Here is a 25,962-nt window from a genome sequence, read left to right as displayed (position 1 = left end):
CAAGAGAATCAAACACTGAATAAATAGAAAGCATCCCCAGTCCCCCTGAATCACAGAGTGACGGTACACCTACTACTATACAAAGAGAACCCAGTTAAGGTATAAATAGGAATAAATAAATAAATAAATAAATAAATAAACGAAAAGTAGTAAATAGAGAGATGGGCAAGGTTATCTGAAAGTAAACGGTGTTTGTCGACTTCACTTGATGGTGCTGCCCCGTCCTGAACACGTTGGACACCCCGATTGCCTTCGTGTCACCGTGACGGCAGGCGTGAGCTTCTCTGAGGCGGCAGGACACGTGCAAGTGTGCTCCGATCAGTCAGGGAATGTCATTTCCGTGCGGACCCGGGCGGGTCTCATTTCCTCCTCCTGATTCTTTCTTGCAAGATTGTCGAGGAGAAGAAGGATCTCCCGATTTCTGCTCGGACCATCTCCCAGGCACACGGGCTGTGGTTCTTGTCTTGCAGGTAGAGGGAGATCCTTTGGAAGTAGGTCCTCAGGGTGGAGTCCTCATGCATGAGGGGGGTCTCGGCCAGCCCCGCCTCCTGCAGGGGACAGGCCTCCAGGTCATCCAGCTGCTCCGAGAGCCCCGAGCACAGTTCCTCCAGGAGAGTCATGTTCCAAGGAGCGGAGGACGTGTCCGGGCAGAAGAGGTGGAAGACCTTCTGGGTCATCACGTGGACCACAGAGAGGGCCTGCGCCTCCTGGAGCCGCTGGCCATCAAACAGCTCCTTGGGGAAGGCAAAGTCATTGGTGTCGTGGTCACAGGAGCCGGCGGAGAGTCTCCTCATCTGTCCCAGGAGCGTCAGGACCCTCCAGTTGCGCAGGCCGTGGGCGTCGGGCAGGTCGCAAGCCAGACAGCACAGGGAGTGGCAGCTGAGCAGCACCAGGGCCAGCGAGAAGGAGCAGGGCAGGGCCATCGGGGATCCTGCAGGGGCTGTGGGCCTGGCTGCGCTGGGCAAGTGTGGGAACCGCGGCTCCAGCTTCTCTGAGCATCTTCCCTCGTGTGTGGGGCTTAAGTAGGCAACAGACGCGTTTTCCATTTCTGAACGTCTCCCTCACTTTCTACTTCTCTTTTTGCTTTCCTTTATGACACACTTTCGACTGGCTCTAGAGCACTGTTTGCCAACTACGTGGGCGTGCTTGTCATGACTGCCCTTGCCTCCAGAGTCTTCTCACGCATTGATTGGCTTTTCACGCATCATCCAGAAAAGTTCGGAACCCGGATGCGCTGTCTCTAGAGTCCAGTGTATGTCCCATGCTCCTATGTGAACTTTGTACATGCACAACCCCGTGTCGGTTCACCCTTCTCGTGTGAAGGCGACGCAGGGTTAAGGATGTCTAGCGCTGGTAAACATGAAGGCCAATTGTTAGGCTTCCGGCGTGGAATGGGATGGCCAACGTTGAAGAGTGACCTATTGAGTACTGATAGGTACATGATTTCTGATACGGAAAGCACATATGCAGGTGAACCATGTCTACAAAGACAAGAGAATGAACGCAGAGTCTCTCACAATTTAGAACGATGCCAAAGTGCTGATAGGAATCCAAGAGTTGAATTGCTTCCTTGACATGTGCTTCTCCAGTAAGGCCGTTTCAGGTTGCCTCGGCTGACAAAGTGGTCTCTTGCCTCACCTGCGACTCCGTACTCATCAAGGTGTTTTCAAAACTCCTTTTGTTCTGTTTCGCACTGTGTACAGTTACTGATGCGTTGACTGTCTTTCGTAACGTCAAACGATCACGTAGAATCTCTTTGTTCTGAAATGCTGAGAGCCCACATCACCTCCAGGCTCACACAGAAGCCACATCCACAAAGCGCCAAAGGCAGCTCCCAGGTCAGCCAGGGCCACCTCTCCCAGTGACTTTGAGATCCAGGAACGGATGGAGAGAAAGTCCTCTGCTCACAGGGGCCTGTCATTCCCGGGTGTGTCGCCCTCCTCTGCACACATTTCAGGGCTCTTCCACTAATTCAACGGCCATGCTTCTTGTGTGGTACTCAAGAAAGCCCAAGGAGAGACAACAAACAGGACGGAAGAAGCTTTGGCTGGGGCCCTCCCAGGCTGAGCTTTGGAGAGCCTCCAGACCACCGGACTACCTAAGACTAGTTCACAGAGCTCAGAACCTTGGAAGCCTTGTCACAGGGATTCCCTCTGGTGGCTGAAGGTTCATTTTCAGGGACACTATGCAGATACAGACCACGGATGTTGGGAAAGTCTATCTCGTATTTATTTTTCTGTGCAGCTCACTACTCGTAAAAGATATCTTGCTTTTTAGAGAAAGAGAGAGAGTGAAAGCAATATATAGAGCAGCATGAGCAAGGGAGGAGAGGGAGCAGCAGACACCCAACTGAGAAGGAGCCCGATGACAGGCTCCATCCAAGGACCCTGGGATTGGCGATCCAGCCAAAGACAGATGCCTCACGGAATGAGCCACCCAGGTGCCCCAGGGACAAGGAATCCTCTGCAGTCTCTGAGCTTGTGGGGAGCCTGATGTAGGGTTCCAACCAACCACCCTGAGATGAGGATCTCAGCTGAAACCAAGATCTGGCTGCTTACCCGACCTTGCCAACCACATTGCCTACCTCGCTGCTCTTTGGAACACTGTATTTTCCAGAGGGGGAGAGAGAGAGGAGAGAGAGAGAGAAAGAGAGAGAGAGAGAGAGAGAGAGAGAGAGAGAGAGAGAGACACAGAGACAGAGAGAGAGAGAGAGAAAGAGAGAAAGAGAAAAGCTGAGGAAATTGGCTTTCTACACTCTCTGAATCCATTCCTTCTGAGAAAAACCTGCATTTAGCTCTGGAGATGAATCATCCAGCAGGGGCAGGCTGATGCAGAGAACACAAGCCAGGTGTCCAGGCCTGGTCACTACCTCAGTGCATTGCTGGCTGTAGGGGGCAGTCTTCTGCTGCAGAGCATCGGACAGACCACCGAGTCCAATCCTCCTGCTTTGTCTTTGCTTGTTCCTACAGCCACTGACCCCTGGTTGTAACGGGGACGTGCCCTCCTGTCCATAATGGTCCGTCATCAGGAGCAAAAGAAGACAACAAGGCCTCTCGGAGGAGAGTTTCCAAAAAGGAGGGAACGTCCACAGACTGTGTGCTTCAGTGAGTGGCTTGTCCTTAGAAGTCACATGGCCACACAGGATCCACAAGGGAATCCATTTGGAGACCACTTCTCCTTCGGGACTCTGTTCCCATGGGACCGCTTCCATTGCTAGGCTTCAAGGGAACGGACCGGCTTGTAACTGGCAGACCCCAGTAGGCATTTTCTTAAGGATATTGGCACCGGGACAGGCACCAGTCTAATAGGGAAGGTATTATCTAGTGCTGTTGATCGTATTTCCCGATATGCCTGCTTCCTTTTCTGCTTACAGAGTTCCTATGTCCCTTCTTCTTCTTCTTCTTCTTGTACCCTTTGCTATTACTGCCATTCCTTCACTCTGCTGGTTGTTTGGAGGTTTGTTTTTTCTCGACAGAACTCAGAGAAACTGGGTAGGAGATGGGATCGGTTGTGTGCGCCCTCATCCCGACAGGCACATATGCACTGGCATCGAGGAGGACTATGGCTTGACTTCTCATGAGAGTAACAGAATCATGAGGAGAAGAGTCGTACGATCCATTTTTTCATCAGATTCTATTCCGACTCCATCCCTCTCGAAAGAAACCACAAATCCAAGAATGTTTGCAGAGAACAGTTTAATGACCAAGAGAATCAAACACTGAATAAATAGAAAGCATCCCCAGTCCCCCTGAATCACAGAGTGACGGTACACCTACTACTATACAAAGAGAACCCAGTTAAGGTATAAATAGGAATAAATAAATAAATAAATAAATAAATAAATAAATAAATAAATAAACGAAAAGTAGTAAATAGAGAGATGGGCAAGGTTATCTAAAAGTAAACGGTGTTTGTCGACTTCACTTGATGGTGCTGCCCCGTCCTGAACACGTTGGACACCCCGATTGCCTTCGTGTCACCGTGACGGCAGGCGTGAGCTTCTCTGAGGCGGCAGGACACGTGCAAGTGTGCTCCGATCAGTCAGGGAATGTCATTTCCGTGCGGACCCGGGCGGGTCTCATTTCCTCCTCCTGATTCTTTCTTGCAAGATTGTCGAGGAGAAGAAGGATCTCCCGATTTCTGCTCGGACCATCTCCCAGGCACACGGGCTGTGGTTCTTGTCTTGCAGGTAGAGGGAGATCCTTTGGAAGTAGGTCCTCAGGGTGGAGTCCTCATGCATGAGGGGGGTCTCGGCCAGCCCCGCCTCCTGCAGGGGACAGGCCTCCAGGTCATCCAGCTGCTCCGAGAGCCCCGAGCACAGTTCCTCCAGGAGAGTCATGTTCCAAGGAGCGGAGGACGTGTCCGGGCAGAAGAGGTGGAAGACCTTCTGGGTCATCACGTGGACCACAGAGAGGGCCTGCGCCTCCTGGAGCCGCTGGCCATCAAACAGCTCCTTGGGGAAGGCAAAGTCATTGGTGTCGTGGTCACAGGAGCCGGCGGAGAGTCTCCTCATCTGTCCCAGGAGCGTCAGGACCCTCCAGTTGCGCAGGCCGTGGGCGTCGGGCAGGTCGCAAGCCAGACAGCACAGGGAGTGGCAGCTGAGCAGCACCAGGGCCAGCGAGAAGGAGCAGGGCAGGGCCATCGGGGATCCTGCAGGGGCTGTGGGCCTGGCTGCGCTGGGCAAGTGTGGGAACCGCGGCTCCAGCTTCTCTGAGCATCTTCCCTCGTGTGTGGGGCTTAAGTAGGCAACAGACGCGTTTTCCATTTCTGAACGTCTCCCTCACTTTCTACTTCTCTTTTTGCTTTCCTTTATGACACACTTTCGACTGGCTCTAGAGCACTGTTTGCCAACTACGTGGGCGTGCTTGTCATGACTGCCCTTGCCTCCAGAGTCTTCTCACGCATTGATTGGCTTTTCACGCATCATCCAGAAAAGTTCGGAACCCGGATGCGCTGTCTCTAGAGTCCAGTGTATGTCCCATGCTCCTATGTGAACTTTGTACATGCACAACCCCGTGTCGGTTCACCCTTCTCGTGTGAAGGCGACGCAGGGTTAAGGATGTCTAGCGCTGGTAAACATGAAGGCCAATTGTTAGGCTTCCGGCGTGGAATGGGATGGCCAACGTTGAAGAGTGACCTATTGAGTACTGATAGGTACATGATTTCTGATACGGAAAGCACATATGCAGGTGAACCATGTCTACAAAGACAAGAGAATGAACGCAGAGTCTCTCACAATTTAGAACGATGCCAAAGTGCTGATAGGAATCCAAGAGTTGAATTGCTTCCTTGACATGTGCTTCTCCAGTAAGGCCGTTTCAGGTTGCCTCGGCTGACAAAGTGGTCTCTTGCCTCACCTGCGACTCCGTACTCATCAAGGTGTTTTCAAAACTCCTTTTGTTCTGTTTCGCACTGTGTACAGTTACTGATGCGTTGACTGTCTTTCGTAACGTCAAACGATCACGTAGAATCTCTTTGTTCTGAAATGCTGAGAGCCCACATCACCTCCAGGCTCACACAGAAGCCACATCCACAAAGCGCCAAAGGCAGCTCCCAGGTCAGCCAGGGCCACCTCTCCCAGTGACTTTGAGATCCAGGAACGGATGGAGAGAAAGTCCTCTGCTCACAGGGGCCTGTCATTCCCGGGTGTGTCGCCCTCCTCTGCACACATTTCAGGGCTCTTCCACTAATTCAACGGCCATGCTTCTTGTGTGGTACTCAAGAAAGCCCAAGGAGAGACAACAAACAGGACGGAAGAAGCTTTGGCTGGGGCCCTCCCAGGCTGAGCTTTGGAGAGCCTCCAGACCACCGGACTACCTAAGACTACTTCACAGAGCTCAGAACCTTGGAAGCCTTGTCACAGGGATTCCCTCTGGTGGCTGAAGGTTCATTTTCAGGGACACTATGCAGATACAGACCACGGATGTTGGGAAAGTCTATCTCGTATTTATTTTTCTGTGCAGCTCACTACTCGTAAAAGATATCTTGCTTTTTAGAGAAAGAGAGAGAGTGAAAGCAATATATAGAGCAGCATGAGCAGGGGAGGAGAGGGAGCAGCAGACACCCAACTGAGAAGGAGCCCGATGACAGGCTCCATCCAAGGACCCTGGGATTGGCGATCCAGCCAAAGACAGATGCCTCACGGAATGAGCCACCCAGGTGCCCCAGGGACAAGGAATCCTCTGCAGTCTCTGCGCTTGTGGGGAGCCTGATGTAGGGTTCCATCCAACCACCCTGAGATGAGGATCTCAGCTGAAACCAAGATCTGGCTGCTTACCCGACCTTGCCAACCACATTGCCTACCTCGCTGCTCTTTGGAACACTGTATTTTCCAGAGGGGGAGAGAGAGAGGAGAGAGAGAGATAGAGAGAGAGAGAGAGAGAGAGAGAGAGACAGAGACAGAGAGAGAGAAAGAGAGAAAGAGAAAAGCTGAGGAAATTGGCTTTCTACACTCTCTGAATCCATTCCTTCTGAGAAAAACCTGCATTTAGCTCTGGAGATGAATCATCCAGCAGGGGCAGGCTGATGCAGAGAACACAAGCCAGGTGTCCAGGCCTGGTCACTACCTCAGTGCATTGCTGGCTGTAGGGGGCAGTCTTCTGCTGCAGAGCATCGGACAGACCACCGAGTCCAATCCTCCTGCTTTGTCTTTGCTTGTTCCTACAGCCACTGACCCCTGGTTGTAACGGGGACGTGCCCTCCTGTCCATAATGGTCCGTCATCAGGAGCAAAAGAAGACAACAAGGCCTCTCGGAGGAGAGTTTCCAAAAAGGAGGGAACGTCCACAGACTGTGTGCTTCAGTGAGTGGCTTGTCCTTAGAAGTCACATGGCCACACAGGATCCACAAGGGAATCCATTTGGAGACCACTTCTCCTTCGGGACTCTGTTCCCATGGGACCGCTTCCATTGCTAGGCTTCAAGGGAACGGACCGGCTTGTAACTGGCAGACCCCAGTAGGCATTTTCTTAAGGATATTGGCACCGGGACAGGCACCAGTCTAATAGGGAAGGTATTATCTAGTGCTGTTGATCGTATTTCCCGATATGCCTGCTTCCTTTTCTGCTTACAGAGTTCCTATGTCCCTTCTTCTTCTTCTTCTTCTTGTACTCTTTGCTATTACTGCCATTCCTTCACTCTGCTGGTTGTTTGGAGGTTTGTTTTTTCTCGACAGAACTCAGAGAAACTGGGTAGGAGATGGGATCGGTTGTGTGCGCCCTCATCCCGACAGGCACATATGCACTGGCATCGAGGAGGACTATGGCTTGACTTCTCATGAGAGTAACAGAATCATGAGGAGAAGAGTCGTACGATCCATTTTTTCATCAGATTCTATTCCGACTCCATCCCTCTCGAAAGAAACCACAAATCCAAGAATGTTTGCAGAGAACAGTTTAATGACCAAGAGAATCAAACACTGAATAAATAGAAAGCATCCCCAGTCCCCCTGAATCACAGAGTGACGGTACACCTACTACTATACAAAGAGAACCCAGTTAAGGTATAAATAGGAATAAATAAATAAATAAATAAATAAATAAATAAATAAATAAATAAACGAAAAGTAGTAAATAGAGAGATGGGCAAGGTTATCTAAAAGTAAACGGTGTTTGTCGACTTCACTTGATGGTGCTGCCCCGTCCTGAACACGTTGGACACCCCGATTGCCTTCGTGTCACCGTGACGGCAGGCGTGAGCTTCTCTGAGGCGGCAGGACACGTGCAAGTGTGCTCCGATCAGTCAGGGAATGTCATTTCCGTGCGGACCCGGGCGGGTCTCATTTCCTCCTCCTGATTCTTTCTTGCAAGATTGTCGAGGAGAAGAAGGATCTCCCGATTTCTGCTCGGACCATCTCCCAGGCACACGGGCTGTGGTTCTTGTCTTGCAGGTAGAGGGAGATCCTTTGGAAGTAGGTCCTCAGGGTGGAGTCCTCATGCATGAGGGGGGTCTCGGCCAGCCCCGCCTCCTGCAGGGGACAGGCCTCCAGGTCATCCAGCTGCTCCGAGAGCCCCGAGCACAGTTCCTCCAGGAGAGTCATGTTCCAAGGAGCGGAGGACGTGTCCGGGCAGAAGAGGTGGAAGACCTTCTGGGTCATCACGTGGACCACAGAGAGGGCCTGCGCCTCCTGGAGCCGCTGGCCATCAAACAGCTCCTTGGGGAAGGCAAAGTCATTGGTGTCGTGGTCACAGGAGCCGGCGGAGAGTCTCCTCATCTGTCCCAGGAGCGTCAGGACCCTCCAGTTGCGCAGGCCGTGGGCGTCGGGCAGGTCGCAAGCCAGACAGCACAGGGAGTGGCAGCTGAGCAGCACCAGGGCCAGCGAGAAGGAGCAGGGCAGGGCCATCGGGGATCCTGCAGGGGCTGTGGGCCTGGCTGCGCTGGGCAAGTGTGGGAACCGCGGCTCCAGCTTCTCTGAGCATCTTCCCTCGTGTGTGGGGCTTAAGTAGGCAACAGACGCGTTTTCCATTTCTGAACGTCTCCCTCACTTTCTACTTCTCTTTTTGCTTTCCTTTATGACACACTTTCGACTGGCTCTAGAGCACTGTTTGCCAACTACGTGGGCGTGCTTGTCATGACTGCCCTTGCCTCCAGAGTCTTCTCACGCATTGATTGGCTTTTCACGCATCATCCAGAAAAGTTCGGAACCCGGATGCGCTGTCTCTAGAGTCCAGTGTATGTCCCATGCTCCTATGTGAACTTTGTACATGCACAACCCCGTGTCGGTTCACCCTTCTCGTGTGAAGGCGACGCAGGGTTAAGGATGTCTAGCGCTGGTAAACATGAAGGCCAATTGTTAGGCTTCCGGCGTGGAATGGGATGGCCAACGTTGAAGAGTGACCTATCGAGTACTGATAGGTACATGATTTCTGATACGGAAAGCACATATGCAGGTGAACCATGTCTACAAAGACAAGAGAATGAACGCAGAGTCTCTCACAATTTAGAACGATGCCAAAGTGCTGATAGGAATCCAAGAGTTGAATTGCTTCCTTGACATGTGCTTCTCCAGTAAGGCCGTTTCAGGTTGCCTCGGCTGACAAAGTGGTCTCTTGCCTCACCTGCGACTCCGTACTCATCAAGGTGTTTTCAAAACTCCTTTTGTTCTGTTTCGCACTGTGTACAGTTACTGATGCGTTGACTGTCTTTCGTAACGTCAAACGATCACGTAGAATCTCTTTGTTCTGAAATGCTGAGAGCCCACATCACCTCCAGGCTCACACAGAAGCCACATCCACAAAGCGCCAAAGGCAGCTCCCAGGTCAGCCAGGGCCACCTCTCCCAGTGACTTTGAGATCCAGGAACGGATGGAGAGAAAGTCCTCTGCTCACAGGGGCCTGTCATTCCCGGGTGTGTCGCCCTCCTCTGCACACATTTCAGGGCTCTTCCACTAATTCAACGGCCATGCTTCTTGTGTGGTACTCAAGAAAGCCCAAGGAGAGACAACAAACAGGACGGAAGAAGCTTTGGCTGGGGCCCTCCCAGGCTGAGCTTTGGAGAGCCTCCAGACCACCGGACTACCTAAGACTAGTTCACAGAGCTCAGAACCTTGGAAGCCTTGTCACAGGGATTCCCTCTGGTGGCTGAAGGTTCATTTTCAGGGACACTATGCAGATACAGACCACGGATGTTGGGAAAGTCTATCTCGTATTTATTTTTCTGTGCAGCTCACTACTCGTAAAAGATATCTTGCTTTTTAGAGAAAGAGAGAGAGTGAAAGCAATATATAGAGCAGCATGAGCAAGGGAGGAGAGGGAGCAGCAGACACCCAACTGAGAAGGAGCCCGATGACAGGCTCCATCCAAGGACCCTGGGATTGGCGATCAAGCCAAAGACAGATGCCTCACGGAATGAGCCACCCAGGTGCCCCAGGGACAAGGAATCCTCTGCAGTCTCTGAGCTTGTGGGGAGCCTGATGTAGGGTTCCAACCAACCACCCTGAGATGAGGATCTCAGCTGAAACCAAGATCTGGCTGCTTACCCGACCTTGCCAACCACATTGCCTACCTCGCTGCTCTTTGGAACACTGTATTTTCCAGAGGGGGAGAGAGAGAGGAGAGAGAGAGAGAAAGAGAGAGAGAGAGAGAGAGAGAGAGAGAGAGAGACAGAGACAGAGACAGAGAGAGAGAGAGAGAAAGAGAGAAAGAGAAAAGCTGAGGAAATTGGCTTTCTACACTCTCTGAATCCATTCCTTCTGAGAAAAACCTGCATTTAGCTCTGGAGATGAATCATCCAGCAGGGGCAGGCTGATGCAGAGAACACAAGCCAGGTGTCCAGGCCTGGTCACTACCTCAGTGCATTGCTGGCTGTAGGGGGCAGTCTTCTGCTGCAGAGCATCGGACAGACCACCGAGTCCAATCCTCCTGCTTTGTCTTTGCTTGTTCCTACAGCCACTGACCCCTGGTTGTAACGGGGACGTGCCCTCCTGTCCATAATGGTCCGTCATCAGGAGCAAAAGAAGACAACAAGGCCTCTCGGAGGAGAGTTTCCAAAAAGGAGGGAACGTCCACAGACTGTGTGCTTCAGTGAGTGGCTTGTCCTTAGAAGTCACATGGCCACACAGGATCCACAAGGGAATCCATTTGGAGACCACTTCTCCTTCGGGACTCTGTTCCCATGGGACCGCTTCCATTGCTAGGCTTCAAGGGAACGGACCGGCTTGTAACTGGCAGACCCCAGTAGGCATTTTCTTAAGGATATTGGCACCGGGACAGGCACCAGTCTAATAGGGAAGGTATTATCTAGTGCTGTTGATCGTATTTCCCGATATGCCTGCTTCCTTTTCTGCTTACAGAGGTCCTATGTCCCTTCTTCTTCTTCTTCTTCTTGTACCCTTTGCTATTACTGCCATTCCTTCACTCTGCTGGTTGTTTGGAGGTTTGTTTTCTCTCGACAGAACTCAGAGAAACTGGGTAGGAGATGGGATCGGTTGTGTGCGCCCTCATCCCGACAGGCACATATGCACTGGCATCGAGGAGGACTATGGCTTGACTTCTCATGAGAGTAACAGAATCATGAGGAGAAGAGTCGTACGATCCATTTTTTCATCAGATTCTATTCCGACTCCATCCCTCTCGAAAGAAACCACAAATCCAAGAATGTTTGCAGAGAACAGTTTAATGACCAAGAGAATCAAACACTGAATAAATAGAAAGCATCCCCAGTCCCCCTGAATCACAGAGTGACGGTACACCTACTACTATACAAAGAGAACCCAGTTAAGGTATAAATAGGAATAAATAAATAAATAAATAAATAAATAAATAAATAAATAAACGAAAAGTAGTAAATAGAGAGATGGGCAAGGTTATCTGAAAGTAAACGGTGTTTGTCGACTTCACTTGATGGTGCTGCCCCGTCCTGAACACGTTGGACACCCCGATTGCCTTCGTGTCACCGTGACGGCAGGCGTGAGCTTCTCTGAGGCGGCAGGACACGTGCAAGTGTGCTCCGATCAGTCAGGGAATGTCATTTCCGTGCGGACCCGGGCGGGTCTCATTTCCTCCTCCTGATTCTTTCTTGCAAGATTGTCGAGGAGAAGAAGGATCTCCCGATTTCTGCTCGGACCATCTCCCAGGCACACGGGCTGTGGTTCTTGTCTTGCAGGTAGAGGGAGATCCTTTGGAAGTAGGTCCTCAGGGTGGAGTCCTCATGCATGAGGGGGGTCTCGGCCAGCCCCGCCTCCTGCAGGGGACAGGCCTCCAGGTCATCCAGCTGCTCCGAGAGCCCCGAGCACAGTTCCTCCAGGAGAGTCATGTTCCAAGGAGCGGAGGACGTGTCCGGGCAGAAGAGGTGGAAGACCTTCTGGGTCATCACGTGGACCACAGAGAGGGCCTGCGCCTCCTGGAGCCGCTGGCCATCAAACAGCTCCTTGGGGAAGGCAAAGTCATTGGTGTCGTGGTCACAGGAGCCGGCGGAGAGTCTCCTCATCTGTCCCAGGAGCGTCAGGACCCTCCAGTTGCGCAGGCCGTGGGCGTCGGGCAGGTCGCAAGCCAGACAGCACAGGGAGTGGCAGCTGAGCAGCACCAGGGCCAGCGAGAAGGAGCAGGGCAGGGCCATCGGGGATCCTGCAGGGGCTGTGGGCCTGGCTGCGCTGGGCAAGTGTGGGAACCGCGGCTCCAGCTTCTCTGAGCATCTTCCCTCGTGTGTGGGGCTTAAGTAGGCAACAGACGCGTTTTCCATTTCTGAACGTCTCCCTCACTTTCTACTTCTCTTTTTGCTTTCCTTTATGACACACTTTCGACTGGCTCTAGAGCACTGTTTGCCAACTACGTGGGCGTGCTTGTCATGACTGCCCTTGCCTCCAGAGTCTTCTCACGCATTGATTGGCTTTTCACGCATCATCCAGAAAAGTTCGGAACCCGGATGCGCTGTCTCTAGAGTCCAGTGTATGTCCCATGCTCCTATGTGAACTTTGTACATGCACAACCCCGTGTCGGTTCACCCTTCTCGTGTGAAGGCGACGCAGGGTTAAGGATGTCTAGCGCTGGTAAACATGAAGGCCAATTGTTAGGCTTCCGGCGTGGAATGGGATGGCCAACGTTGAAGAGTGACCTATCGAGTACTGATAGGTACATGATTTCTGATACGGAAAGCACATATGCAGGTGAACCATGTCTACAAAGACAAGAGAATGAACGCAGAGTCTCTCACAATTTAGAACGATGCCAAAGTGCTGATAGGAATCCAAGAGTTGAATTGCTTCCTTGACATGTGCTTCTCCAGTAAGGCCGTTTCAGGTTGCCTCGGCTGACAAAGTGGTCTCTTGCCTCACCTGCGACTCCGTACTCATCAAGGTGTTTTCAAAACTCCTTTTGTTCTGTTTCGCACTGTGTACAGTTACTGATGCGTTGACTGTCTTTCGTAACGTCAAACGATCACGTAGAATCTCTTTGTTCTGAAATGCTGAGAGCCCACATCACCTCCAGGCTCACACAGAAGCCGCATCCACAAAGCGCCAAAGGCAGCTCCCAGGTCAGCCAGGGCCACCTCTCCCAGTGACTTTGAGATCCAGGAACGGATGGAGAGAAAGTCCTCTGCTCACAGGGGCCTGTCATTCCCGGGTGTGTCGCCCTCCTCTGCACACATTTCAGGGCTCTTCCACTAATTCAACGGCCATGCTTCTTGTGTGGTACTCAAGAAAGCCCAAGGAGAGACAACAAACAGGACGGAAGAAGCTTTGGCTGGGGCCCTCCCAGGCTGAGCTTTGGAGAGCCTCCAGACCACCGGACTACCTAAGACTAGTTCACAGAGCTCAGAACCTTGGAAGCCTTGTCACAGGGATTCCCTCTGGTGGCTGAAGGTTCATTTTCAGGGACACTATGCAGATACAGACCACGGATGTTGGGAAAGTCTATCTCGTATTTATTTTTCTGTGCAGCTCACTACTCGTAAAAGATATCTTGCTTTTTAGAGGAAGAGAGAGAGTGAAAGCAATATATAGAGCAGCATGAGCAGGGGAGGAGAGGGAGCAGCAGACACCCAACTGAGAAGGAGCCCGATGACAGGCTCCATCCAAGGACCCTGGGATTGGCGATCCAGCCAAAGACAGATGCCTCACGGAATGAGCCACCCAGGTGCCCCAGGGACAAGGAATCCTCTGCAGTCTCTGCGCTTGTGGGGAGTCTGATGTAGGGTTCCATCCAACCACCCTAAGATGAGGATCTCAGCTGAAACCAAGATCTGGCTGCTTACCCGACCTTGCCAACCACATTGCCTACCTCGCTGCTCTTTGGAACACTGTATTTTCCAGAGGGGGAGAGAGAGAGGAGAGAGAGAGAGAGAGAGAGAGAGAGAGAGACAGAGACAGAGACAGAGACAGAGACAGAGAGAGAGAAAGAGAGAAAGAGAAAAGCTGAGGAAATTGGCTTTCTACACTCTCTGAATCCAATCCTTCTGAGAAAAACCTGCATTTAGCTCTGGAGATGAATCATCCAGCAGGGGCAGGCTGATGCAGAGAACACAAGCCAGGTGTCCAGGCCTGGTCACTACCTCAGTGCATTGCTGGCTGTAGGGGGCAGTCTTCTGCTGCAGAGCATCGGACAGACCACCGAGTCCAATCCTCCTGCTTTGTCTTTGCTTGTTCCTACAGCCACTGACCCCTGGTTGTAACGGGGACGTGCCCTCCTGTCCATAATGGTCCGTCATCAGGAGCAAAAGAAGACAACAAGGCCTCTCGGAGGAGAGTTTCCAAAAAGGAGGGAACGTCCACAGACTGTGTGCTTCAGTGAGTGGCTTGTCCTTAGAAGTCACATGGCCACACAGGATCCACAAGGGAATCCATTTGGAGACCACTTCTCCTTCGGGACTCTGTTCCCATGGGACCGCTTCCATTGCTAGGCTTCAAGGGAACGGACCGGCTTGTAACTGGCAGACCCCAGTAGGCATTTTCTTAAGGATATTGGCACCGGGACATGCACCAGTCTAATAGGGAAGGTATTATCTAGTGCTGTTGATCGTATTTCCCGATATGCCTGCTTCCTTTTCTGCTTACAGAGTTCCTATGTCCCTTCTTCTTCTTCTTCTTGTACCCTTTGCTATTACTGCCATTCCTTCACTCTGCTGGTTGTTTGGAGGTTTGTTTTTTCTCGACAGAACTCAGAGAAACTGGGTAGGAGATGGGATCGGTTGTGTGCGCCCTCATCCCGACAGGCACATGTGCACTGGCATCGAGGAGGACTATGGCTTGACTTCTCATGAGAGTAACAGAATCATGAGGAGAAGAGTCGTACGATCCATTTTGTCATCAGATTCTATTCCGACTCCATCCCTCTCGAAAGAAACCACAAATCCAAGAATGTTTGCAGAGAACAGTTTAATGACCAAGAGAATCAAACACTGAATAAATAGAAAGCATCCCCAGTCCCCCTGAATCACAGAGTGACGGTACACCTACTACTATACAAAGAGAACCCAGTTAAGGTATAAATAGGAATAAATAAATAAATAAATAAATAAATAAATAAATAAATAAACGAAAAGTAGTAAATAGAGAGATGGGCAAGGTTATCTGAAAGTAAACGGTGTTTGTCGACTTCACTTGATGGTGCTGCCCCGTCCTGAACACGTTGGACACCCCGATTGCCTTCGTGTCACCGTGACGGCAGGCGTGAGCTTCTCTGAGGCGGCAGGACACGTGCAAGTGTGCTCCGATCAGTCAGGGAATGTCATTTCCGTGCGGACCCGGGCGGGTCTCATTTCCTCCTCCTGATTCTTTCTTGCAAGATTGTCGAGGAGAAGAAGGATCTCCCGATTTCTGCTCGGACCATCTCCCAGGCACACGGGCTGTGGTTCTTGTCTTGCAGGTAGAGGGAGATCCTTTGGAAGTAGGTCCTCAGGGTGGAGTCCTCATGCATGAGGGGGGTCTCGGCCAGCCCCGCCTCCTGCAGGGGACAGGCCTCCAGGTCATCCAGCTGCTCCGAGAGCCCCGAGCACAGTTCCTCCAGGAGAGTCATGTTCCAAGGAGCGGAGGACGTGTCCGGGCAGAAGAGGTGGAAGACCTTCTGGGTCATCACGTGGACCACAGAGAGGGCCTGCGCCTCCTGGAGCCGCTGGCCATCAAACAGCTCCTTGGGGAAGGCAAAGTCATTGGTGTCGTGGTCACAGGAGCCGGCGGAGAGTCTCCTCATCTGTCCCAGGAGCGTCAGGACCCTCCAGTTGCGCAGGCCGTGGGCGTCGGGCAGGTCGCAAGCCAGACAGCACAGGGAGTGGCAGCTGAGCAGCACCAGGGCCAGCGAGAAGGAGCAGGGCAGGGCCATCGGGGGTCCTGCAGGGGCTGTGGGCCTGGCTGCGCTGGGCAAGTGTGGGAACCGCGGCTCCAGCTTCTCTGAGCATCTTCCCTCGTGTGTGGGGCTTAAGTAGGCAACAGACGCGTTTTCCATTTCTGAACGTCTCCCTCACTTTCTACTTCTCTTTTTGCTTTCCTTTATGACACACTTTCGACTGGCTCTAGAGCACTGTTTGCCAACTACGTGGGCGTGCTTGTCATGACTGCCCTTGCCTCCAGAGTCTTCTCACGCATTGATTGGCTTTTCACGCATCATCCAGAAAAGTTCGGAACCCGGATGCGCTGTCTCTAGAGTCCAGTGTATGTCCCATGCTCCTATGTGAACTTTGTACATGCACAACCCCGTGTCGGTTCACCCTTCTCGTGTGAAGGCGACGCAGGGTTAAGGATGTCTAGCGCTGGTAAACATGAAGGCCAATTGTTAGGCTTCCGGCGTGGAATGGGATGGCCAACGTTGAAGAGTGACCTATCGAGTACTGATAGGTACATGATTTCTGATACGGAAAGCACATATGCAGGTGAACCATGTCTACAAAGACAAGAGAATGAACGCAGAGTCTCTCACAATTTAGAACGATGCCAAAGTGCTGATAGGAATCCAAGAGTTGAATTGCTTCCTTGACATGTGCTTCTCCAGTAAGGCCGTTTCAGGTTGCCTCGGCTGACAAAGTGGTCTCTTGCCTCACCTGCGACTCCGTACTCATCAAGGTGTTTTCAAAACTCCTTTTGTTCTGTTTCGCACTGTGTACAGTTACTGATGCGTTGACTGTCTTTCGTAACGTCAAACGATCACGTAGAATCTCTTTGTTCTGAAATGCTGAGAGCCCACATCACCTCCAGGCTCACACAGAAGCCACATCCACAAAGCGCCAAAGGCAGCTCCCAGGTCAGCCAGGGCCACCTCTCCCAGTGACTTTGAGATCCAGGAACGGATGGAGAGAAAGTCCTCTGCTCACAGGGGCCTGTCATTCCCGGGTGTGTCGCCCTCCTCTGCACACATTTCAGGGCTCTTCCACTAATTCAACGGCCATGCTTCTTGTGTGGTACTCAAGAAAGCCCAAGGAGAGACAACAAACAGGACGGAAGAAGCTTTGGCTGGGGCCCTCCCAGGCTGAGCTTTGGAGAGCCTCCAGACCACCGGACTACCTAAGACTAGTTCACAGAGCTCAGAACCTTGGAAGCCTTGTCACAGGGATTCCCTCTGGTGGCTGAAGGTTCATTTTCAGGGACACTATGCAGATACAGACCACGGATGTTGGGAAAGTCTATCTCGTATTTATTTTTCTGTGCAGCTCACTACTCGTAAAAGATATCTTGCTTTTTAGAGAAAGAGAGAGAGTGAAAGCAATATATAGAGCAGCATGAGCAGGGGAGGAGAGGGAGCAGCAGACACCCAACTGAGAAGGAGCCCGATGACAGGCTCCATCCAAGGACCCTGGGATTGGCGATCCAGCCAAAGACAGATGCCTCACGGAATGAGCCACCCAGGTGCCCCAGGGACAAGGAATCCTCTGCAGTCTCTGCGCTTGTGGGGAGCCTGATGTAGGGTTCCATCCAACCACCCTGAGATGAGGATCTCAGCTGAAACCAAGATCTGGCTGCTTACCCGACCTTGCCAACCACATTGCCTACCTCGCTGCTCTTTGGAACACTGTATTTTCCAGAGGGGGAGAGAGAGAGGAGAGAGAGAGAGAAAGAGAGAGAGAGATAGAGAGAGAGAGAGAGAGAGAGAGAGACAGAGACAGAGAGAGAGAAAGAGAGAAAGAGAAAAGCTGAGGAAATTGGCTTTCTACACTCTCTGAATCCATTCCTTCTGAGAAAAACCTGCATTTAGCTCTGGAGATGAATCATCCAGCAGGGGCAGGCTGATGCAGAGAACACAAGCCAGGTGTCCAGGCCTGGTCACTACCTCAGTGCATTGCTGGCTGTAGGGGGCAGTCTTCTGCTGCAGAGCATCGGACAGACCACCGAGTCCAATCCTCCTGCTTTGTCTTTGCTTGTTCCTACAGCCACTGACCCCTGGTTGTAACGGGGACGTGCCCTCCTGTCCATAATGGTCCGTCATCAGGAGCAAAAGAAGACAACAAGGCCTCTCGGAGGAGAGTTTCCAAAAAGGAGGGAACGTCCACAGACTGTGTGCTTCAGTGAGTGGCTTGTCCTTAGAAGTCACATGGCCACACAGGATCCACAAGGGAATCCATTTGGAGACCACTTCTCCTTCGGGACTCTGTTCCCATGGGACCGCTTCCATTGCTAGGCTTCAAGGGAACGGACCGGCTTGTAACTGGCAGACCCCAGTAGGCATTTTCTTAAGGATATTGGCACCGGGACAGGCACCAGTCTAATAGGGAAGGTATTATCTAGTGCTGTTGATCGTATTTCCCGATATGCCTGCTTCCTTTTCTGCTTACAGAGTTCCTATGTCCCTTCTTCTTCTTCTTCTTCTTGTACCCTTTGCTATTACTGCCATTCCTTCACTCTGCTGGTTGTTTGGAGGTTTGTTTTTTCTCGACAGAACTCAGAGAAAGTGGGTAGGAGATGGGATCGGTTGTGTGCGCCCTCATCCTGACAGGCACATATGCACTGGCATCGAGGAGGACTATGGCTTGACTTCTCATGAGAGTAACAGAATCATGAGGAGAAGAGTCGTACGATCCATTTTTTCATCAGATTCTATTCCGACTCCATCCCTCTCGAAAGAAACCACAAATCCAAGAATGTTTGCAGAGAACAGTTTAATGACCAAGAGAATCAAACACTGAATAAATAGAAAGCATCCCCAGTCCCCCTGAATCACAGAGTGACGGTACACCTACTACTATACAAAGAGAACCCAGTTAAGGTATAAATAGGAATAAATAAATAAATAAATAAATAAATAAATAAATAAATAAACGAAAAGTAGTAAATAGAGAGATGGGCAAGGTTATCTGAAAGTAAACGGTGTTTGTCGACTTCACTTGATGGTGCTGCCCCGTCCTGAACACGTTGGACACCCCGATTGCCTTCGTGTCACCGTGACGGCAGGCGTGAGCTTCTCTGAGGCGGCAGGACACGTGCAAGTGTGCTCCGATCAGTCAGGGAATGTCATTTCCGTGCGGACCCGGGCGGGTCTCATTTCCTCCTCCTGATTCTTTCTTGCAAGATTGTCGAGGAGAAGAAGGATCTCCCGATTTCTGCTCGGACCATCTCCCAGGCACACGGGCTGTGGTTCTTGTCTTGCAGGTAGAGGGAGATCCTTTGGAAGTAGGTCCTCAGGGTGGAGTCCTCATGCATGAGGGGGGTCTCGGCCAGCCCCGCCTCCTGCAGGGGACAGGCCTCCAGGTCATCCAGCTGCTCCGAGAGCCCCGAGCACAGTTCCTCCAGGAGAGTCATGTTCCAAGGAGCGGAGGACGTGTCCGGGCAGAAGAGGTGGAAGACCTTCTGGGTCATCACGTGGACCACAGAGAGGGCCTGCGCCTCCTGGAGCCGCTGGCCATCAAACAGCTCCTTGGGGAAGGCAAAGTCATTGGTGTCGTGGTCACAGGAGCCGGCGGAGAGTCTCCTCATCTGTCCCAGGAGCGTCAGGACCCTCCAGTTGCGCAGGCCGTGGGCGTCGGGCAGGTCGCAAGCCAGACAGCACAGGGAGTGGCAGCTGAGCAGCACCAGGGCCAGCGAGAAGGAGCAGGGCAGGGCCATCGGGGATCCTGCAGGGGCTGTGGGCCTGGCTGCGCTGGGCAAGTGTGGGAACCGCGGCTCCAGCTTCTCTGAGCATCTTCCCTCGTGTGTGGGGCTTAAGTAGGCAACAGACGCGTTTTCCATTTCTGAACGTCTCCCTCACTTTCTACTTCTCTTTTTGCTTTCCTTTATGACACACTTTCGACTGGCTCTAGAGCACTGTTTGCCAACTACGTGGGCGTGCTTGTCATGACTGCCCTTGCCTCCAGAGTCTTCTCACGCATTGATTGGCTTTTCACGCATCATCCAGAAAAGTTCGGAACCCGGATGCGCTGTCTCTAGAGTCCAGTGTATGTCCCATGCTCCTATGTGAACTTTGTACATGCACAACCCCGTGTCGGTTCACCCTTCTCGTGTGAAGGCGACGCAGGGTTAAGGATGTCTAGCGCTGGTAAACATGAAGGCCAATTGTTAGGCTTCCGGCGTGGAATGGGATGGCCAACGTTGAAGAGTGACCTATCGAGTACTGATAGGTACATGATTTCTGATACGGAAAGCACATATGCAGGTGAACCATGTCTACAAAGACAAGAGAATGAACGCAGAGTCTCTCACAATTTAGAACGATGCCAAAGTGCTGATAGGAATCCAAGAGTTGAATTGCTTCCTTGACATGTGCTTCTCCAGTAAGGCCGTTTCAGGTTGCCTCGGCTGACAAAGTGGTCTCTTGCCTCACCTGCGACTCCGTACTCATCAAGGTGTTTTCAAAACTCCTTTTGTTCTGTTTCGCACTGTGTACAGTTACTGATGCGTTGACTGTCTTTCGTAACGTCAAACGATCACGTAGAATCTCTTTGTTCTGAAATGCTGAGAGCCCACATCACCTCCAGGCTCACACAGAAGCCACATCCACAAAGCGCCAAAGGCAGCTCCCAGGTCAGCCAGGGCCACCTCTCCCAGTGACTTTGAGATCCAGGAACGGATGGAGAGAAAGTCCTCTGCTCACAGGGGCCTGTCATTCCCGGGTGTGTCGCCCTCCTCTGCACACATTTCAGGGCTCTTCCACTAATTCAACGGCCATGCTTCTTGTGTGGTACTCAAGAAAGCCCAAGGAGAGACAACAAACAGGACGGAAGAAGCTTTGGCTGGGGCCCTCCCAGGCTGAGCTTTGGAGAGCCTCCAGACCACCGGACTACCTAAGACTAGTTCACAGAGCTCAGAACCTTGGAAGCCTTGTCACAGGGATTCCCTCTGGTGGCTGAAGGTTCATTTTCAGGGACACTATGCAGATACAGACCACGGATGTTGGGAAAGTCTATCTCGTATTTATTTTTCTGTGCAGCTCACTACTCGTAAAAGATATCTTGCTTTTTAGAGAAAGAGAGAGAGTGAAAGCAATATATAGAGCAGCATGAGCAGGGGAGGAGAGGGAGCAGCAGACACCCAACTGAGAAGGAGCCCGATGACAGGCTCCATCCAAGGACCCTGGGATTGGCGATCCAGCCAAAGACAGATGCCTCACGGAATGAGCCACCCAGGTGCCCCAGGGACAAGGAATCCTCTGCAGTCTCTGCGCTTGTGGGGAGCCTGATGTAGGGTTCCATCCAACCACCCTGAGATGAGGATCTCAGCTGAAACCAAGATCTGGCTGCTTACCCGACCTTGCCAACCACATTGCCTACCTCGCTGCTCTTTGGAACACTGTATTTTCCAGAGGGGGAGAGAGAGAGGAGAGAGAGAGAGATAGAGAGAGAGAGAGAGAGAGAGAGAGAGAGAGAGACAGAGACAGAGAGAGAGAGAAAGAGAGAAAGAGAAAAGCTGAGGAAATTGGCTTTCTACACTCTCTGAATCCATTCCTTCTGAGAAAAACCTGCATTTAGCTCTGGAGATGAATCATCCAGCAGGGGCAGGCTGATGCAGAGAACACAAGCCAGGTGTCCAGGCCTGGTCACTACCTCAGTGCATTGCTGGCTGTAGGGGGCAGTCTTCTGCTGCAGAGCATCGGACAGACCACCGAGTCCAATCCTCCTGCTTTGTCTTTGCTTGTTCCTACAGCCACTGACCCCTGGTTGTAACGGGGACGTGCCCTCCTGTCCATAATGGTCCGTCATCAGGAGCAAAATAAGACAACAAGGCCTCTCGGAGGAGAGTTTCCAAAAAGGAGGGAACGTCCACAGACTGTGTGCTTCAGTGAGTGGCTTGTCCTTAGAAGTCACATGGCCACACAGGATCCACAAGGGAATCCATTTGGAGACCACTTCTCCTTCGGGACTCTGTTCCCATGGGACCGCTTCCATTGCTAGGCTTCAAGGGAACGGACCGGCTTGTAACTGGCAGACCCCAGTAGGCATTTTCTTAAGGATATTGGCACCGGGACAGGCACCAGTCTAATAGGGAAGGTATTATCTAGTGCTGTTGATCGTATTTCCCGATATGCCTGCTTCCTTTTCTGCTTACAGAGTTCCTATGTCCCTTCTTCTTCTTCTTCTTGTACCCTTTGCTATTACTGCCATTCCTTCACTCTGCTGGTTGTTTGGAGGTTTGTTTTTTCTCGACAGAACTCAGAGAAAGTGGGTAGGAGATGGGATCGGTTGTGTGCGCCCTCATCCCGACAGGCACATATGCACTGGCATCGAGGAGGACTATGGCTTGACTTCTCATGAGAGTAACAGAATCATGAGGAGAAGAGTCGTACGATCCATTTTTTCATCAGATTCTATTCCGACTCCATCCCTCTCGAAAGAAACCACAAATCCAAGAATGTTTGCAGAGAACAGTTTAATGACCAAGAGAATCAAACACTGAATAAATAGAAAGCATCCCCAGTCCCCCTGAATCACAGAGTGACGGTACACCTACTACTATACAAAGAGAACCCAGTTAAGGTATAAATAGGAATAAATAAATAAATAAATAAATAAATAAATAAATAAATAAACGAAAAGTAGTAAATAGAGAGATGGGCAAGGTTATCTGAAAGTAAACGGTGTTTGTCGACTTCACTTGATGGTGCTGCCCCGTCCTGAACACGTTGGACACCCCGATTGCCTTCGTGTCACCGTGACGGCAGGCGTGAGCTTCTCTGAGGCGGCAGGACACGTGCAAGTGTGCTCCGATCAGTCAGGGAATGTCATTTCCGTGCGGACCCGGGCGGGTCTCATTTCCTCCTCCTGATTCTTTCTTGCAAGATTGTCGAGGAGAAGAAGGATCTCCCGATTTCTGCTCGGACCATCTCCCAGGCACACGGGCTGTGGTTCTTGTCTTGCAGGTAGAGGGAGATCCTTTGGAAGTAGGTCCTCAGGGTGGAGTCCTCATGCATGAGGGGGGTCTCGGCCAGCCCCGCCTCCTGCAGGGGACAGGCCTCCAGGTCATCCAGCTGCTCCGAGAGCCCCGAGCACAGTTCCTCCAGGAGAGTCATGTTCCAAGGAGCGGAGGACGTGTCCGGGCAGAAGAGGTGGAAGACCTTCTGGGTCATCACGTGGACCACAGAGAGGGCCTGCGCCTCCTGGAGCCGCTGGCCATCAAACAGCTCCTTGGGGAAGGCAAAGTCATTGGTGTCGTGGTCACAGGAGCCGGCGGAGAGTCTCCTCATCTGTCCCAGGAGCGTCAGGACCCTCCAGTTGCGCAGGCCATGGGCGTCGGGCAGGTCGCAAGCCAGACAGCACAGGGAGTGGCAGCTGAGCAGCACCAGGGCCAGCGAGAAGGAGCAGGGCAGGGCCATCGGGGATCCTGCAGGGGCTGTGGGCCTGGCTGCGCTGGGCAAGTGTGGGAACCGCGGCTCCAGCTTCTCTGAGCATCTTCCCTCGTGTGTGGGGCTTAAGTAGGCAACAGACGCGTTTTCCATTTCTGAACGTCTCCCTCACTTTCTACTTCTCTTTTTGCTTTCCTTTATGACACACTTTCGACTGGCTCTAGAGCACTGTTTGCCAACTACGTGGGCGTGCTTGTCATGACTGCCCTTGCCTCCAGAGTCTTCTCACGCATTGATTGGCTTTTCACGCATCATCCAGAAAAGTTCGGAACCCGGATGCGCTGTCTCTAGAGTCCAGTGTATGTCCCATGCTCCTATGTGAACTTTGTACATGCACAACCCCGTGTCGGTTCACCCTTCTCGTGTGAAGGCGACGCAGGGTTAAGGATGTCTAGCGCTGGTAAACATGAAGGCCAATTGTTAGGCTTCCGGCGTGGAATGGGATGGCCAACGTTGAAGAGTGACCTATCGAGTACTGATAGGTACATGATTTCTGATACGGAAAGCACATATGCAGGTGAACCATGTCTACAAAGACAAGAGAATGAACGCAGAGTCTCTCACAATTTAGAACGATGCCAAAGTGCTGATAGGAATCCAAGAGTTGAATTGCTTCCTTGACATGTGCTTCTCCAGTAAGGCCGTTTCAGGTTGCCTCGGCTGACAAAGTGGTCTCTTGCCTCACCTGCGACTCCGTACTCATCAAGGTGTTTTCAAAACTCCTTTTGTTCTGTTTCCCACTGTGTACAGTTACTGATGCGTTGACTGTCTTTCGTAACGTCAAACGATCACGTAGAATCTCTTTGTTCTGAAATGCTGAGAGCCCACATCACCTCCAGGCTCACACAGAAGCCACATCCACAAAGCGCCAAAGGCAGCTCCCAGGTCAGCCAGGGCCACCTCTCCCAGTGACTTTGAGATCCAGGAACGGATGGAGAGAAAGTCCTCTGCTCACAGGGGCCTGTCATTCCCGGGTGTGTCGCCCTCCTCTGCACACATTTCAGGGCTCTTCCACTAATTCAACGGCCATGCTTCTTGTGTGGTACTCAAGAAAGCCCAAGGAGAGACAACAAACAGGACGGAAGAAGCTTTGGCTGGGGCCCTCCCAGGCTGAGCTTTGGAGAGCCTCCAGACCACCGGACTACCTAAGACTAGTTCACAGAGCTCAGAACCTTGGAAGCCTTGTCACAGGGATTCCCTCTGGTGGCTGAAGGTTCATTTTCAGGGACACTATGCAGATACAGACCACGGATGTTGGGAAAGTCTATCTCGTATTTATTTTTCTGTGCAGCTCACTACTCGTAAAAGATATCTTGCTTTTTAGAGAAAGAGAGAGAGTGAAAGCAATATATAGAGCAGCATGAGCAGGGGAGGAGAGGGAGCAGCAGACACCCAACTGAGAAGGAGCCCGATGACAGGCTCCATCCAAGGACCCTGGGATTGGCGATCCAGCCAAAGACAGATGCCTCACGGAATGAGCCACCCAGGTGCCCCAGGGACAAGGAATCCTCTGCAGTCTCTGCGCTTGTGGGGAGCCTGATGTAGGGTTCCATCCAACCACCCTGAGATGAGGATCTCAGCTGAAACCAAGATCTGGCTGCTTACCCGACCTTGCCAACCACATTGCCTACCTCGCTGCTCTTTGGAACACTGTATTTTCCAGAGGGGGAGAGAGAGAGGAGAGAGAGAGAGATAGAGAGAGAGAGATAGAGAGAGAGAGAGAGAGACAGAGACAGAGACAGAGACAGAGAGAGAGAAAGAGAGAAAGAGAAAAGCTGAGGAAATTGGCTTTCTACACTCTCTGAATCCATTCCTTCTGAGAAAAACCTGCATTTAGCTCTGGAGATGAATCATCCAGCAGGGGCAGGCTGATGCAGAGAACACAAGCCAGGTGTCCAGGCCTGGTCACTACCTCAGTGCATTGCTGGCTGTAGGGGGCAGTCTTCTGCTGCAGAGCATCGGACAGACCACCGAGTCCAATCCTCCTGCTTTGTCTTTGCTTGTTCCTACAGCCACTGACCCCTGGTTGTAACGGGGACGTGCCCTCCTGTCCATAATGGTCCGTCATCAGGAGCAAAAGAAGACAACAAGGCCTCTCGGAGGAGAGTTTCCAAAAAGGAGGGAACGTCCACAGACTGTGTGCTTCAGTGAGTGGCTTGTCCTTAGAAGTCACATGGCCACACAGGATCCACAAGGGAATCCATTTGGAGACCACTTCTCCTTCGGGACTCTGTTCCCATGGGACCGCTTCCATTGCTAGGCTTCAAGGGAACGGACCGGCTTGTAACTGGCAGACCCCGGTAGGCATTTTCTTAAGGATATTGGCACCGGGACATGCACCAGTCTAATACGGAAGGTATTATCTAGTGCTGTTGATCGTATTTCCCGATATGCCTGCTTCCTTTTCTGCTTACAGAGTTCCTATGTCCCTTCTTCTTCTTCTTCTTGTACCCTTTACTATTACTGCCATTCCTTCACTCTGCTGGTTGTTTGGAGGTTTGTTTTTTCTCGACAGAACTCAGAGAAACTGGGTAGGAGATGGGATCGGTTGTGTGCGCCCTCATCCCGACAGGCACATATGCACTGGCATCGAGGAGGACTATGGCTTGACTTCTCATGAGAGTAACAGAATCATGAGGAGAAGAGTCGTACGATCCATTTTTTCATCAGATTCTATTCCGACTCCATCCCTCTCGAAAGAAACCACAAATCCAAGAATGTTTGCAGAGAACAGTTTAATGACCAAGAGAATCAAACACTGAATAAATAGAAAGC

At 51.7% G+C, this 25,962-nt stretch overlaps 7 protein-coding genes across 7 annotated transcripts; all 7 read right to left on the bottom strand.

The window, feature by feature from the left end:
- Nucleotides 1-359: 359 nt before the first annotated feature.
- LOC140594880 (interferon alpha-1/2-like) lies at nucleotides 360-1,054 on the bottom strand. The gene has a single exon (XM_072731998.1). It carries the CDS (start codon nucleotides 1,044-1,046, stop codon nucleotides 360-362), a length of 687 nt encoding a protein of 228 aa, XP_072588099.1. The 5' UTR covers nucleotides 1,047-1,054.
- A 3,024-nt stretch (nucleotides 1,055-4,078) lies between these two features.
- On the bottom strand, nucleotides 4,079-4,773 carry LOC140594879 (interferon alpha-1/2-like). The gene has a single exon (XM_072731996.1). It carries the CDS (start codon nucleotides 4,763-4,765, stop codon nucleotides 4,079-4,081), a length of 687 nt encoding a protein of 228 aa, XP_072588097.1. The 5' UTR covers nucleotides 4,766-4,773.
- Nucleotides 4,774-7,775: 3,002 nt separating this feature from the next.
- Nucleotides 7,776-8,470, bottom strand: LOC140594878 (interferon alpha-1/2-like). The gene has a single exon (XM_072731995.1). The coding sequence runs from the start codon at nucleotides 8,460-8,462 to the stop codon at nucleotides 7,776-7,778; it is 687 nt and encodes a 228-aa protein (XP_072588096.1). The 5' UTR covers nucleotides 8,463-8,470.
- Nucleotides 8,471-11,488: 3,018 nt separating this feature from the next.
- LOC140594877 (interferon alpha-1/2-like) lies at nucleotides 11,489-12,183 on the bottom strand. The gene has a single exon (XM_072731994.1). The coding sequence runs from the start codon at nucleotides 12,173-12,175 to the stop codon at nucleotides 11,489-11,491; it is 687 nt and encodes a 228-aa protein (XP_072588095.1). The 5' UTR covers nucleotides 12,176-12,183.
- Nucleotides 12,184-15,186: 3,003 nt separating this feature from the next.
- On the bottom strand, nucleotides 15,187-15,750 carry LOC140594876 (interferon alpha-1/2). Its single transcript, XM_072731993.1, has one exon. The coding sequence runs from the start codon at nucleotides 15,748-15,750 to the stop codon at nucleotides 15,187-15,189; it is 564 nt and encodes a 187-aa protein (XP_072588094.1).
- A 3,143-nt stretch (nucleotides 15,751-18,893) lies between these two features.
- On the bottom strand, nucleotides 18,894-19,588 carry LOC140594875 (interferon alpha-1/2-like). The gene has a single exon (XM_072731992.1). The coding sequence runs from the start codon at nucleotides 19,578-19,580 to the stop codon at nucleotides 18,894-18,896; it is 687 nt and encodes a 228-aa protein (XP_072588093.1). The 5' UTR covers nucleotides 19,581-19,588.
- Nucleotides 19,589-22,593: 3,005 nt separating this feature from the next.
- On the bottom strand, nucleotides 22,594-23,288 carry LOC140594874 (interferon alpha-1/2-like). Its single transcript, XM_072731991.1, has one exon. It carries the CDS (start codon nucleotides 23,278-23,280, stop codon nucleotides 22,594-22,596), a length of 687 nt encoding a protein of 228 aa, XP_072588092.1. The 5' UTR covers nucleotides 23,281-23,288.
- Nucleotides 23,289-25,962: the final 2,674 nt, after the last annotated feature.

The sequence above is a fragment of the Vulpes vulpes genome, chromosome 12 (assembly GCF_048418805.1).
Source record: "Vulpes vulpes isolate BD-2025 chromosome 12, VulVul3, whole genome shotgun sequence".
NCBI lineage: Eukaryota > Metazoa > Chordata > Mammalia > Carnivora > Canidae > Vulpes > Vulpes vulpes.
Note: the sequence above shows the minus strand (reverse complement) of the source record. Positions and strands in the feature narration are given on the sequence as shown.

What these genes read in the sequence shown, in the direction of transcription:
- LOC140594880 (XM_072731998.1), bottom strand. Translation starts at nt 1,046, where the DNA reads ATGGAAAACGCGTCTGTTGCCTACTTAAGCCCCACACACGAGGGAAGA.
- LOC140594879 (XM_072731996.1), bottom strand. Translation starts at nt 4,765, where the DNA reads ATGGAAAACGCGTCTGTTGCCTACTTAAGCCCCACACACGAGGGAAGA.
- LOC140594878 (XM_072731995.1), bottom strand. Translation starts at nt 8,462, where the DNA reads ATGGAAAACGCGTCTGTTGCCTACTTAAGCCCCACACACGAGGGAAGA.
- LOC140594877 (XM_072731994.1), bottom strand. Translation starts at nt 12,175, where the DNA reads ATGGAAAACGCGTCTGTTGCCTACTTAAGCCCCACACACGAGGGAAGA.
- LOC140594876 (XM_072731993.1), bottom strand. Translation starts at nt 15,750, where the DNA reads ATGGCCCTGCCCTGCTCCTTCTCGCTGGCCCTGGTGCTGCTCAGCTGC.
- LOC140594875 (XM_072731992.1), bottom strand. Translation starts at nt 19,580, where the DNA reads ATGGAAAACGCGTCTGTTGCCTACTTAAGCCCCACACACGAGGGAAGA.
- LOC140594874 (XM_072731991.1), bottom strand. Translation starts at nt 23,280, where the DNA reads ATGGAAAACGCGTCTGTTGCCTACTTAAGCCCCACACACGAGGGAAGA.